At 43.0% G+C, this 14167-nt stretch overlaps 1 protein-coding gene across 3 annotated transcripts in view; it reads right to left on the bottom strand.

Moving 5' to 3' along the window:
* The window catches only part of MARCHF6 (membrane associated ring-CH-type finger 6), a 590605-nt gene that overhangs the window by 405641 nt on the left and 170797 nt on the right, over window positions 1-14167 (bottom strand). For all 3 annotated transcript variants that reach the window (XM_033929823.1, XM_033929822.1, XM_033929821.1), the window contains exons 7-8: window positions 8787-8979; window positions 829-890 (exon numbers count right to left, since the gene is read on the bottom strand). In XM_033929823.1, the coding sequence (XP_033785714.1) occupies window positions 829-890; window positions 8787-8979 (255 nt within the window). The remainder of the gene's footprint in view (window positions 1-828; window positions 891-8786; window positions 8980-14167) is intronic.

The raw sequence follows: 14167 nt of genomic DNA, 5'->3' as shown, positions 1-14167 counted from the left end.
TTTTGCACTAGAAAGCAGAACCCAATACTGATCTGTGTTTCAGCATGACAGCCTGCCTCAGGAGTCACAATTTCTTGTCTGTGCAATACAGAAATTAAATGCACTAAGAAGTGCCTCAGTGATGACAGCCAATTAACATTCTCAAGGAGCAATGGCAGAACTTGCGAATATAATAAGCATGAGGAAGTGTAGGGCCAGTGCAAGGCTTGTGAGCACAAGCCAGTTCATGGGCCCCACACTGATTTTCATTTCTGTTGCTATAGGCTTATAATTGCTGCCATGCTACCCATTCAAAGCAAGAGAGGGCTGGAGAAGAGCAAGGAATATGCTATAAAGTGTTCCCCCGGTCGTTCACGGTCAGCGGTCCCGGTCATTCGCGGTATTTTCGGACCACGAACCGCCAACAAGGAGAGGGCAGCAAGAGAGGCAGGACAGAGCAGTCGGAGCGCCGCAAGTGCAGGAAATTATTTGCGGTACACTCCGACCGCCTCTTCCTGCACTAAGTTGGCCTTATCCAATCAGGAGCTGCTTTGACACGCAGCTCTTGATTGGATAAGGCCCAACTTAGTACAGGAAGAGGCGGTTGCAGCATACCGCGAGTGATTTCCTGCACTCGCAGCGCTGCGGCTACTCTCCTGCTGCCCTCTTCAGGCTCCCCCATGAAAAACCATATTCACGGTTATTTGAGATTCGCGGGGGAGTACTCTATGTTATATAACCAAAGAGGGTACCACGAGGGCTATGGCCAACGCCCCACCCAATCCATCTGATCATGTAACATACACAATTAGAAAGTCATGCTTTTCATGAAAAAGATATTTTACTCACTCTCTCCCAAGTAAGTTCTTCTGCAGCTCGGTCCCATTCTAAGGCATTCCAGTTCATATCATCTAGGGTGAGAATAAACATTAAATAATATGAAGTGCATCTTAAGTCAGTCCTTAAGAATATAAAAGCCAAATGAGTTTTCAGGACATCCTTGATATACATGCATGAAATAGATTTACATGCTAAACAGCAGAGCTGCATTTCTGAAGTAGGCTCTGAAAGCTGTATAGCTATTCTACATGCTGTTTTAGATTCGTTAATTTGTCAATTTATATTTTGTATTTTTAATTACTTTTTATACTTTATTTAGGGCTGCATTTCGATTAAAATGTGTAACTGTGATAAATCATGGGATTAATCGCACAATGGCAGAAAAAAAGTTAAACAGGCCAACCACTCTGCCATTCCACAGCAGCTCTGAACCCTTCTTCTCTAGGAAAAAGCAAGAGGTAAATTAATCCTGCTAGACTATTGGGAAATGGTTATAGTAAGAGATCATAAAAGGTCATCAACTTAGGAAAGACTTCTTTTTTTTTTTTTTTTTTTAATGACCTCAGGTCATTTAGAACAGTGTTACATAAGAACTGCCATCTCCGGATCAGACCCATGGTCCATCGAGTCCGGCGATCCGCACACGCGGAGGCCCAGTCAGGTACATACCTGATGTAGTTTTAGTCACCCATATCCCTCTATGCCTCTCGTAAGGAGATGTGCATCTAATTTGCCTTTGAATCCTAGCACAGTGGATTCCTTAATAACCTCCTTTGGAACCACTCGCTGCGTAAAGCAGAACTTCCTGACATTTGTCCTGGACTTGTCCCCCCTTAGCTTCAAACCATGTCCTCTTGTCCGTGTCGCGTTGGACAATGTAAATAATTTATTTTCCTGCTCTATTTTATCGATGCCTTTCAGTATTTTGAACGTCTCGATCATGTCCCCTCGCAGCCTCCTCTTCTCAAGGGAGAACAGTCCCAGTTTCTTGAGTCGTTCCTCATATTCCAAGTTCTCCATACCTCTTATTAGCTTCGTTGCTCGTCTCTGCACCCTCTCCAGCAGTTTTATATCCTTCTTTAGGTAGGGAGACCAATGTTGGACACAGTATTCCAAGTGTGGTCTGACCATTGCTCTATAAAGCGGCATTATGACTTTCTTCGATCTACTCGTGATTCCTTTCTTTATCATGCCTAACATTCTGTTTGCTTTCTTTGCCGCTGCCGCGCATTGTGCCGACGGCTTCAGGGTCCTATCTATCAGTACACCCAGGTCCTTTTCTTGTTCGCTCTTACCCAGAGTTGCGCCTGACATTCTATACTCGTGTTCCTTATTCTTACTACCTAAATGCATTACTTTGCATTTCTCCACGTTGAACTTCATCTGCCATTGCTCTGCCCATTTCTCTAACTGATACAAGTCGCTCTGGAGTTCCTCGCTATCCTCCTGCGATCTGATTGCCCGGCATAGCTATGTGTCGTCTGCAAACTTAATGATCTCACTGGATATTCCGTCTTCCAGGTCATTGATATAAATATTAAATAGGATCGGCCCAAGTACCGAGCCCTGGGGCACACCTCTAGTCACTTTCTCCCAGTCTGAGAACTTCCCATTTATGCCCACTCTCTGCTTTCTGTTTTCCAGCCATTTGCCTATCCACCTTTGTATATCTCCCTCTATTCCATGGCTTTGTAGTTTCCTGAGAAGTCTTTCATGTGGAACTTTGTCGAATGCTTCAACCTTTTTACACCTATGGACCGGCGGAAATAAAAAAATTATTTTGTGGGCCGGCAAACTATTAAGATTGAAACAAGAACCACTACCCTCTGCGTCCTTGTCCCTTTGTACCCCTGTGATCACTATTGCCCTTCTGTGTCCCCCTTCTCCATCCAACATCCCCCCTCTGTGTGTGTCCCTATTCTCCATGCACAGCATCTCTCGAGACGTCAATTAAAGAAATTGCGACCCCAACAACATTAATAATATCTGTAGCTCTCCAACCAGTTAAGGCATGGATTTTGAGTCTATTCTTTAAGAATAAACAGAAAGAATTTCTTGGACATTAAATACAGATGTTTCCCGATTTATCACGTGAGACGCAGAAGCGTAGGTGTGAATTTCTATTACTTAAGCCAGGAGTGTTAGCTTTAGAGGCTACTTTTTACTTGCAACATCCTTGCAAGTGTATTTTCATCACCAAATGAATAAGTATGTTTTCTTTGAACCTTTTCAATTAACCACTTTCTTGTCTATATCCCAGTTGGATAAAGGAAAATCTTAAGCTCATTAGAAAGTTATGCATTTTGCTCTCAGCTCAAGACAGTGATTCTTTAAGTTTATTTTTATTTTCTCACTAAATGCGTAAGTTTTGGATCTAATTTGAGGACTTGAGTAAAGTTAAGCCATTGTAACTTTTATGTCCTTGTTTATATTTTTTTTTCCTGGCTTGTTGTAGATTGTATTTGGCTTAATTTCTTTTCTGTATAAGTTTAATGCTTGATATGTTGAAATTTATAAATAAAGAATAAATTTTAAAAAAAACAAACCTTTCAGCATGTCATAATGAATTTGTCAGATAATCCACTCCAGAGATGAGAAAGACCAAATTCCACAACACCATGGTATCAGGATCATGGTGAAGCTTGGAGTGGCACGCCTGGGCAACAAATGATGAGGCTACCGCTGCTTTGACATCGGCCACCACAGAATCAAAAAAGCGTTTGAGGATAAAATCTACACGTCTGTCCTGAACATCCTTCAGGACCACCCCACTATCAGTAGGGAAAGAGGTATGCTTGGTGACCTGGGCCACAGCTGAATCCACCTTTGGGGAAGCAAATCGCTTGGCAACCACCATGGGATAAAGCCTTGCCCGAGCGCATTTCAACTGACCCTCCAGGTTAACACAAACCTCTGATACAAGATAGACCAGATCCGGGTTATCAGGAAAGGAGGTAGTGAGCGGCCGCTGATCACTCATCAAAGAGCATTCTGCCTGGACCGGCTGATCTGGCTGCAGCTTTAATTCCTGCAGAGATTCTGAAATAAGATCTCAAGATGACCAGGTTTGAAGAACCTGCACATTGAAGGATCGTCCACCAGGTCCCAGAACCCACACAAATCTTGATCACGGACCTCCACAAGATTAGCTACATTATTGGAAGCCCCCAAGCTGCCCTGGGATAGCAGGGGAATGGAAAGAGTGGCTGACGCAATCGCAGGCATCACCTGCTTCCGCTCCGGGGTGTCTAGCGGAGGGGAAGTCCCCACGGCTTCGGTGGGGGTACCACAGGCATGGACTTTTTAACCAAGTATGCCTGATAAAGCATATTCACAAATTCTGGGAGAAAACATAAGAACATAAGAATTGCCGCTGCTGGGTCAGACCAGCGGTCCATCGCGCCCAGCAGTCCGCTCACGCGGCGGCCCCCAGGTCAAAGACCTGTGCCCTAACCGAGACCAACCCTACCTGCGTTCATTCTGGTTCAGCAAGAACTTGTCCAACCTTGTCTTGAATCCCTGGAAGGTGTTTTCCTCTATAACAGCCTCTGGAAGAGCATTCCAGCTCTCCACCACTCTCTGGGTGAAGAAGAACTTCCTTACATTTGTATGGAATCTATCCCCTTTTAACTTTAGAGAGTGCCCTCTCGTCCTCTCTGCCTTGGAGAGGGTGAACAATCTGTCTTTATCTACTGAATCTAATCCCTTCATTATCTTGAATGTTTCGATCATGTCCCCTCTCAATCTCCTCTTTTCAAGGGAGAATAGGCCCAGCTTCTCTAATCTCTCATTGTACGGCAGCTCCTTCAACCCCTTAACCATTTTAGTTGCTCTTCTCTGGACCCTTTCGAGTAGTGCCATGTCCTTCTTCATGTACGGCGACCAGTGCTGGACGCAGTATTCCATGTGAGGGCGTACCATGGCCCGGTACAGCGGCATGATTACCTTCTCCGATCTATTCGTGATTCCCTTCTTAATCATTCCTAGCATTCTGTTTGCCCTTTTCGCCGCCGCCACCGAACATTGTGCAGACGGCTTCATCGACTTGTCAATCAGTACTCCCAAATCCCTTTCCTGGGTGGTCTCCCCAAGTACCGCCCCGGACATCCTGTATTCGTGCATGGGATTTTTGATACCAACATGCATTACTTTACACTTATCCACGTTGAACCTCATTTGCCATGTTGTTGCCCATTTCTCGAGCATGGTTATGTCGTGTTGCAGGTCTTCACAGTCCCCCTGCGTCTTCACTACTCTGAATAACTTCGTATCGTCCGCAAATTTAATCACCTCACTCATCGTACCTATTTCCAGATCATTTATGAATATGTTGAAGAGCACGGGTCCAAGCACCGAGCCCTGCGGCACCCCACTGGTGACGTTCTTCCAGTCAGAGTATTGTCCATTTACCCCCACTCTCTGTTTCCTATCTGTTAGCCAGTTTCTAATCCACGTGAGTAGTTCACCCTCTATTCCATGGTTCTCAATTTTCCGAAGAAGTCATTCATGCGGAACCTTATCGAATGTCTTCTGAAAATCCAGATATATAATGTCGACTGGGTCACCCTTGTCTATCTGCCTGTTGACTCCCTCGAAGAAGTGCAGCAGGTTCGTCAAGCAAGATCGTCCTTTGCTGAAGCCGTGCTGACTGGTCCTCATCAGATTGTGTCCATCTAGGTGATCAATGATGCGGTCTTTTATCAGCGCCTCTACCATCTTTACCGGTACCAAGGTCAGACTCACCGGTCTGTAGTTTCCCGGATCTCCCCTTGAACCTTTTTTGAAGATTGGCGTAACATTCGCCACCTTCCAGTCTTCCGGAATCTTTCCCGATTTGATCGACAGGTTGGCTATTAGTTGAAGTAGTTCAGCTATTGTCCCTTTCAGTTCCTTAATGACCCTAGGATGGATGCCATCTGGTCCCGGGGATTTGTCGCTCTTAAGCCTATCAATCTGCCTGCATACTTCTTCTAGACTGACCGTCATCCTTGTCAGTTTCTCGTCTTCAGCTCCAGCATATAGTCTGTTGGGTTCCGGTACGTTGTGTATATCCTCTTTGGTAAACACATACGCAAAAAATGTGTTCAGTTTATCAGCGATGGTTTTGTCCTCCTTTAGCACTCCGTTTATTCCATCATCATCCAACGGTCCCACGGCTTCCTTTACGGGTCATTTCCCCTTAATATATCGAAAGAATGGCTTGAAGTTTTTTGCCTCCTTGGCTATTTTTTCCTCGTAGTCTTTTTTGGCCCCTTTTACCGCTTTATGGCACTTGCGTTGATGCTGTTTGTGCTTTTTCCAGTTTTCGTCCGTTTTTGACCTTTTCCATTCATTAAATGAAGTCTTCTTTTCTCTGATCACTTCCTTCAACACAGCAGTGAGCCACGCCGGTTCTTTGTTCCTTTTCCTCTTGGATCCCTTATTGATACGCGGTATATACTGATTTTGTGCCTCGGTGATTGTGCCTTTAAAAAGGGACCATGCCTGTCTAGCGTTTTAACAGCGCTTATCCTCTTCTTCCCCACCATGAGTCTCATCCCTTGGTCTCCTGTGTCAAGAGACGCCCTATACACCTCAGAGTGCTTGGAAGATTTATGAAACTTTTCACCAGAACCGTGCTTGCATTTCACCGAAACACTGCCAGAGCTCATCTGAGGGTCCCTGGTGCAATTTTCACAGCAACTGAGACAGAAGACCCAAGAAGTGTCTCTCCTGAGGTGGAAGGCACCACATCCGTGCACACCTTGCCCCTCTCACGGGCCGCAGCACACATGGAACATGGCTGCGAATCTGACAGCTATCCACTGCAAACAATGAATGAATCCATGCCATCATGTCCTGAGGAAGCCATCTGAGAAACTTGGAGCAAAAATAAAGCTCCTAAGGGCAACAAATATACTTTTATTTAAATCAGGACAATCTAAGATAGTCGCTGCAGGTACCAATTTTGCCCTAAAATAGCTTGGGAAAAGAACAGGAACCCTTGGAAAATGGCACTTTTACAATTTTAGAGGTGGGGAGGGGTAGGACATGCAGGGAAACCACCCCAAAATCATCAAACCAGGCTAACAAGCTAGTGCTCACAGTTCCATTGTGTTGTATGGGAGAAATGGCAGGTAATGCTGATACAGCATGTAAGGAGATCTAAAGCCTCAGGAAGCTAGAAAGCTGGATTTCAAATCTTCTGACTGCCCAACCACCATGGCCAGTGACCTCTGCCACCTTCGGAAGCTGCACCACTTGGTGGAGGCATGCAGTCCGGCCCCGATCCCAGTCGTGCCTCCACGGAACTGCAAAGCCTGCACTCCACCCACTAGCGGACAAACTTGAGGTGAGCTAGCTCCTGATCCCAGAGTCCCAATTTGACATGCAGGCCATCCAGGGGGCTTACTGCAAGAGCAGGGAACACCTCAGAAGTAGACTTTTTTCCTAGAGTCTACAATCTCCTACCACAAGGATGTCCCTGCAGGGAACCTCCACAGCACGAGGACAAACCCCGTGAGATATTATCCAAAATAAAGGACTGAAAATTTAGAAATGAAACACGAGCAGAATAGATAAGCTCCTACAGTCTGGCATGTAGGAATACAAAACTGAGGCCCAGGGAGCATGCTCCAGGTTATGATAGCAGAGAGAGGAGTCAAGACTTCTATCATTTGAAGTTTCCTACAGCTCCTGGTGGGCCAAGATACACAATACCCACTAGTCCCGGAATAAAGTGGGATTGTACAAGAAAAATTGTTGTAACTCAGAGATGAAAACAGAAATCAACAAACCGGAAAAAGGGAGGCTACTCGTGAGGGTTCAAGCTACTCAACGCCACTTAGTGTGTCTCAAAAAAACTTCCCATTAACACACAATTCAAACTGTCCTGGAACTTTTTGAACAAACCTCATATAGTCCCAATCAATTTGTGGGGCTTATTTTATAAACACACTGATAATTCTGTATTGGGAGGAAAAATTTTAAGAAAATGCTGAAAACGCAATTATTTGCTGATGCTTTTCTATGCTAATGCTTATTTCATCTGAAAATATCTTCTTAAGAATATTCTGACAGTAATGTATGATTTAAAGCTTGTTTGCATTTCTGAACTGTTTGAATTTGATTTGTTTCGCCTGTATATGTTGATTGGTTTTGTCATCTACCATGGAATGGATCCTTGAACTAATGCTTTTTTGCTTCCTTAATTGTTGAAATCTGATTTGACTTGGTATACTCAAAAAAGAAACAAAAACCCTACTCTTCAAAAAAATACATAAAACCAATATAACACAACTAAACATACTCCGAACTCCTCCTGCAATACCAACTACTCCTTAGCAAACCAGAAAATGTTCAAACTATTCCCTAAGTACTTCTTAATATCTTAACAATATGTACTTCTTAATATCTTAACAATTCTTATGTAATCCGCCTTGAACCGCAAGTTAAAGGCGGAATAGAAATCACTAATGTAATGTATACTGACATTTTATATGGGGGAGATTTTAATGGTGTTGTCTGTTATGTCTATGTTATATGTGGAAATCGCAGAGAACGTAAGATATTATGTAAGTGATATGTAACCCGTATAGCTGTATGCGGTATATAAATTTTTTAATAAATAAATATGCAAACAATAAATAAAATATTTTAAACAAAAAGTGAATTCCTCCTTACATATTTTATGAAAAATTCACTTGTGTTCAACCCTTTCTTAAAACAAAAAATTTTAATCCTCTCAAACTACAATTTAAAATATTCTTAGTTTTAGGATGTTAAAGTGACGTGCTTGATATTGTTTTAAGGAGGACTGTATAATTTTATCTATTGCAGATTTGTTGCATATACAGTATGTTGATCCTGTCATTTTTTTATTATAATTTCAAATGTTTCTTTTTCACCTGTAAGAATATTTTGATTTACAAATTATATAGAAAGTCAAACTGAAGGGTGATAAAAGGCATTCCCTGACAAGCTATTACCTTGAGCACCATTATTTGCATCAGCTGCATCCTCAACCACTGCATCCTCCTCATCTTCATTGTCTTCCTCATCATCATCAGCTGGCTCTTCTGCCACCTCTGCATTTTCACCCACAACTGCATTTTCTGCAGGTCGGTTGGCAGGTTGTTCGACAGCAACATTTTCAGCTACACCATGGACCATACCATGAGCCTACAAGGATGAGTTTCAAAATAACCACAGCTGATAGAAATAAGAGGAGTTTCCTAAGAGCAAAAACCTTAGAATTTTTGTTTTCTCTTACAGATCCATAAAAATTCCTTTCTTTGGAGGGAGAAATGGTAGAGGATAGGGGTAAGACAAGTCTGATAGACACATATACTTTTCAAGAAATATACAATGGTTAACACTGAGAATGGTTTTCTTTTAAAATTTCTTCTTACTGCACACCGTTCGAGACAGATATTTTGATGAAACAGTCCAAGATATTTCAAATAAAACAACACAGGCAATGGGTTTGGGAAGGGGAGATCACAAGTGCCATAGCACCCCAAAAAAAGTGAAGTTGCTTACCTGTAGCAGGTGATCCTCTCACAACTAAGTAGGCCAAATATTCTCACAATTAAGTAATGTCATCCAACGGAACCCAGTGTGGATGCTCACTAGCAAGATATCCAGTGCCTTAGTGTGAATGCCTGGATCCTTTTCCGCCTGATGTACTAATGCAGGTCTCTCAGTCCTATAATATAATTTAAAGAATACAACTCCAAGAGGAGGTGAATGGTATGTGAGAATATTTGGCCTGCTGTCCTCAGAAAGCACCTGCTACAGGTAAGTAACTTCGCCTTCTCAAAGGACAAGCAGGCTTTCCATTCTCACAGCTAGGAATCCCTAGCTACCAGGCTCACCAAAAACAAGGCTAGGACAATTAGGACTCGAAACATGCTCTGCACTTAACCTGAAAAATAAAAACAAGCCAATTTAGAGATACAGCCTAGAACAGAACAGAAAACGGGCCTGGGGGGTTGAACTTGGATTCTAGACACCAAACAAATTCTTCAGGACTGTCTGACCAAAATGGCTGTCATGTTGGGAAGTTTGCTGAAGGCAGTAGTGAAATGTGAATTGTATGGACAGATGACCAAGTCACAGCCTTGTAAATCTCCTCAATGGAGGCTGACCTCAAGTTGCCAGAGATCTAACATCATGAGCCTTGACATAACCAAAAGAGTCAGCCCAGCCTAGGCATAAGTAAAGAAGATGCAATCTGCTAGCCAACTGGAGAGTGTGTATTTGCAGATGGTTACTTTCAACCAATTTGGGTCAAAAGACACATAAAATCTGGGTGGACTATCTATGGGTTTTAGTCCACTCCAGCTAGAAGGCTAAGGTTCACTTGCAATCTAAAGTATGCAGTACGCTTTTGCCAGAATGAGCATGTGGTTTTTGGGAAAAATGTTAGCAGAACAACTGACTGGTTAAGATGGAACTCCATCAAGACTTTAGGCAAGAACCTTAGGGGAAGTATAGAGAATTACTCTATTCTGATGAAATTTTGTATAAGATGGCTCCGCTACTTTAGACTGAAACTCACTGACCCTGCGAGTTGAAGTACCGTAACCACCACCAAAAATATTACTTTCCAAGTTAAAAACTTCAGATGACAGAAATCCAGAGGATCAAAAGGAGCTTTCATCAGCTGGTTGAGAACCATGTTGAGATCACTGACCCACCACAAGGTTTGATCAAGGGTTTTGATCAAGTGTTTTTCATGAGTTGAACAACTAAAGGCCGTACAGAGAAGGACTTATCCCTTAAATGAGAATGGTAAGCATTAACTGCACTAGGGTGAAACTTTACAGAGTTGTTTTTCAAACCAGATTCAGAAAGATACAGGAGGTAAGCAGATTTTGTGTGAGGGAAAGCAAAAGTATCTGGGTTCTTGCCCTCACATCAGATGGCAAACCTCTTCCACTTAAGGGTAATACCTCTCAGCGGAGTCTTTCCTTGAAGCAAGATTTGGGAGACACCCACAGGCAGGCCCATAGATTAGAATTCAATGCTCTCAACATCCAGATCATGAGGGTCATAGACTGGAAGTTAGGATGTAGATGCGACCCTTCCTTCTGCATGATGAGGGTCAGAAAACAGTTCAATCTACACAGTTCTTCAGAAGACAAGTCCAGAAGAGGAGGGAACCAGATCTGTATTTGCCAATAAGATGCAATTATGATTATAGTTAAGCAATCTTGTTTCAGTTTCAGAAAGATCTTCTTTAAGGGAGGTAGCAAAAGATAAGTGTACAAAAGAACTTTCCTCCAATTTAGAAAGAGGCATGCTAATTTACCGTATGATCTGAGTCTGGAACAGAACAGTGGGACTTTTGTTGTTGAGATAATTGGCAAAAATTTCTACCAAGGATGGTCCAGATGGTATATACCAGGGTACTGAAATAACTCAAACATTAAATTGCTATCTGCTGTTAGCGATATGTAACCCATTGTTAAAACTGTCTGCAGTACCTTAAGATTGGAGGGTGGCCAATGTAATGCTGATTTTTAAAAAGGGTTCTGGGGTGATCTGGGAAATTACGGACAAGTAAGCCTGTCTTCAGGCAAAGTAGTGGAAACAACATACAAGCAAACATGGTTTGCGCTCGAGGAGCGCAGAGAGAGGGGGGACATGATCGAGACGTTCAAGTATCTTACGGGCCGCATCGAGGCGGAGGAAGATATCTTCTTTTTCAAGGGTCCCACGACAACAAGAGGGCATCCGTTGAAAATCAGGGGCGGGAAACTACGAGGTGACACCAGGAAATTCTTTTTCACTGAAAGAGTGGTTGATCGCTGGAATAGTCTTCCACTACAGGTGATTGAGGCCAGCAGCGTGCCTGATTTTAAGGCCAAATGGGATCGGCACATGGGATCTATTCACAGGGCAAAGGTAGGGGAGGGACATTAAGGTGGGCAGACTAGATGGGCCGTGGGCCCTTATCTGCCGTCTATTTCTATGTTTCTATGTTTAATGGGTCAGAGTCAGCATAGGTTCAAGCAAGGGAAATCTTGCCTCACCAATTTACTTCATTTCTTTCAAGATGTAAATAAACATGTGGATAAAGTTGAACCGGCTGACAGTGTAGCTAAACTTTCAGACTCCTGAGAAAATTAGAATCATGGGATAGGAGATAATGTTCAGTTGTGGATTAAGAATTAGTTATTGGACAGAAAACAGAGGGAAGAGTTAAATGGTCATTTTTCTCAATGGAAGAGGGTGAAGAGTGATACAGGGATCTGTCCTAGGACTGATGCTATTTAACATATTTATAAATGATCTGGAAATTGGAACAAAGGATTAAATTTGCAGTTGACACTAAACTATTTAAAGTTCTTAAAACGCATACAGACTGTGAAAAATAGTAGAAGCCCTTAGGGAATTGAAGACTGGGCATTCAAATGATAGATGAAATTTAATGTGGATATATGCAAGTGATGCACATTAGGAAGAATAATCAAAATCATAGTTACCAGATGCTAGAGTCCACTTTAGGAGTAAGCACCCAAGAAAAAGATCGAGGTATCACCGGAACCAATTCACTGAAACCTTGCACCCAATGTGAGTCAGCAATCAAACAAGCAAACAGGATGCAAGGAAAAATTAGAAAAAGGGATGATAAACAAGGCAACTCAGCATTGCACCCTGGTCCCACCTCACCTCAAGTGCTGTGTTCAGTTCTGGTCACTGTATCTCAAAAAAGATATGGTGGAATTATAAAAGGTTCAAAAAAGAGTGACCAAAATGATAAAGGGGATAGAACTTCTCTCGCATGAGGAAAGGCTAAAAAGGTTAGGGCTGTTCAGCTTGGAAAAGAGCTCTTCAGCTTGGAGAAATACGACTGAGGTCTATAAAATCCTGAGTGGTGTAGAATGGGTACAAGTGAATCGATTTTTTATTCTATCAAAAATTACAAAGACTAGGGGACACTCAATGTTACAACCAATAGAATAATATATTTTTTTGCTTAAAGAATTCTTAAGCTCTAGAGCAGTATTCTTCAACCGCTGGTCCATGGACCGGTGCTGGTCCGCAGAAATTTTCTGCCGGTCCACAGGGCTGGCACGTCCATCAGGCAGAAGACAGTGTTCTTCAGCTGCCGGTCCATGGTGCGATCAATGCGGCGTTTTTGGGCCGGCTTCCTGAGTGCTGCAGTGCACAAAGCTGTGGGAAAAGGCTCCTACGCGCGTCCTGCACCTGAACCGGGAGCCTTCTCTCTGACATCGCAACATCAGAGGGAAGGCTTCCAGATGAGGCACAGGACGCTGCCCACAGCTTTATGCAATGCAACACTCAGGGAGCCAGCCCGAAGACACTGCATTGATCGCACCGTGGACTGGCCCGAAGTTAACACCAGGTGGCAGGCCAGAAGGCAAGGCACAGCATGGAGGGAGAGAGACAATAGCGGTAGGGGGAATACTTTAATTTTTTTTATTTGATGATTGATTTACATCTGCTGTCTGTTCAGGAAGAAATGCATTTGTTTCTTTTCCTCTGGGGTTGTAACTGCTTGCAGAGTCTTGCATCTTAGGGTTTGTTTGTAAATATTAGTACTTTTAGTTTTTGATCCTGCATTTGCATGGAGTTATCTTTTTTCTGGTAGGAATGAATGTTGAAAAGAATAGTTTGCTTTGTGTATTTTAATTTTGTGGTTAACCATTATGTGTTATTAATACGATTATACTGTGTGTGTGTATATATATGTGAAAAATGAATTGAAAAAATGGTGTTACAATTAGTACTATTATGGGGGCGGGGTCTGGGGCATAGATTGGGTGGAGATGGGCACGACTTAGTTCAGTGTTCAACTGCTGGTCCGCGGACCAGTGCCAGTCCACAAAATAATTATTTTATTTCCGCCGGTCCATAGGTATCAAAAGGTTGAAGAACACTGCTCTAGAGCATGCTGCCAGATGATGTGATAACAGCTGTTAACATAGATGGTTTTAAAAAAGGTTTGAACAAGTTCCTGTAGAAAAAAAATCCACAGTCCGCTATTGAGACAGACATAGAGGGGGGGAAGCCACGTCCTGGGATCAGTAGCATGGAATGTTGCTACTATATGAGTTTCTACCAGATACTTGTGACCTGGATTGGCCACTGTGGAAACTGAATACTGGGCTAGAGGAACCACTGGTCTGACCCAGTATGGATATTATTATGTTCTTATGAGGAGGCGCATCACTCTTGGAATATCTTGTGGGTTATACCCATGTTATGTGACCACTCACGCGTTTGCAATACCTGTACTCTGCTCAGTCTACTAGGCTGCTGTCCTTGCCTGTGAAGTATGGGGTCCAAAGGACCATCCTATGAAGGAAAGCCCACTGCTATATCCCCACAACTTCTG

This window comes from Geotrypetes seraphini, chromosome 2 (assembly GCF_902459505.1).
Source record: "Geotrypetes seraphini chromosome 2, aGeoSer1.1, whole genome shotgun sequence".
In the NCBI taxonomy this organism is placed as follows: Eukaryota; Metazoa; Chordata; class Amphibia; order Gymnophiona; family Dermophiidae; genus Geotrypetes; species Geotrypetes seraphini.
The sequence above is the reverse complement of the archived record's forward strand: the minus strand, read 5'-3'. Positions and strand labels throughout refer to the sequence as shown.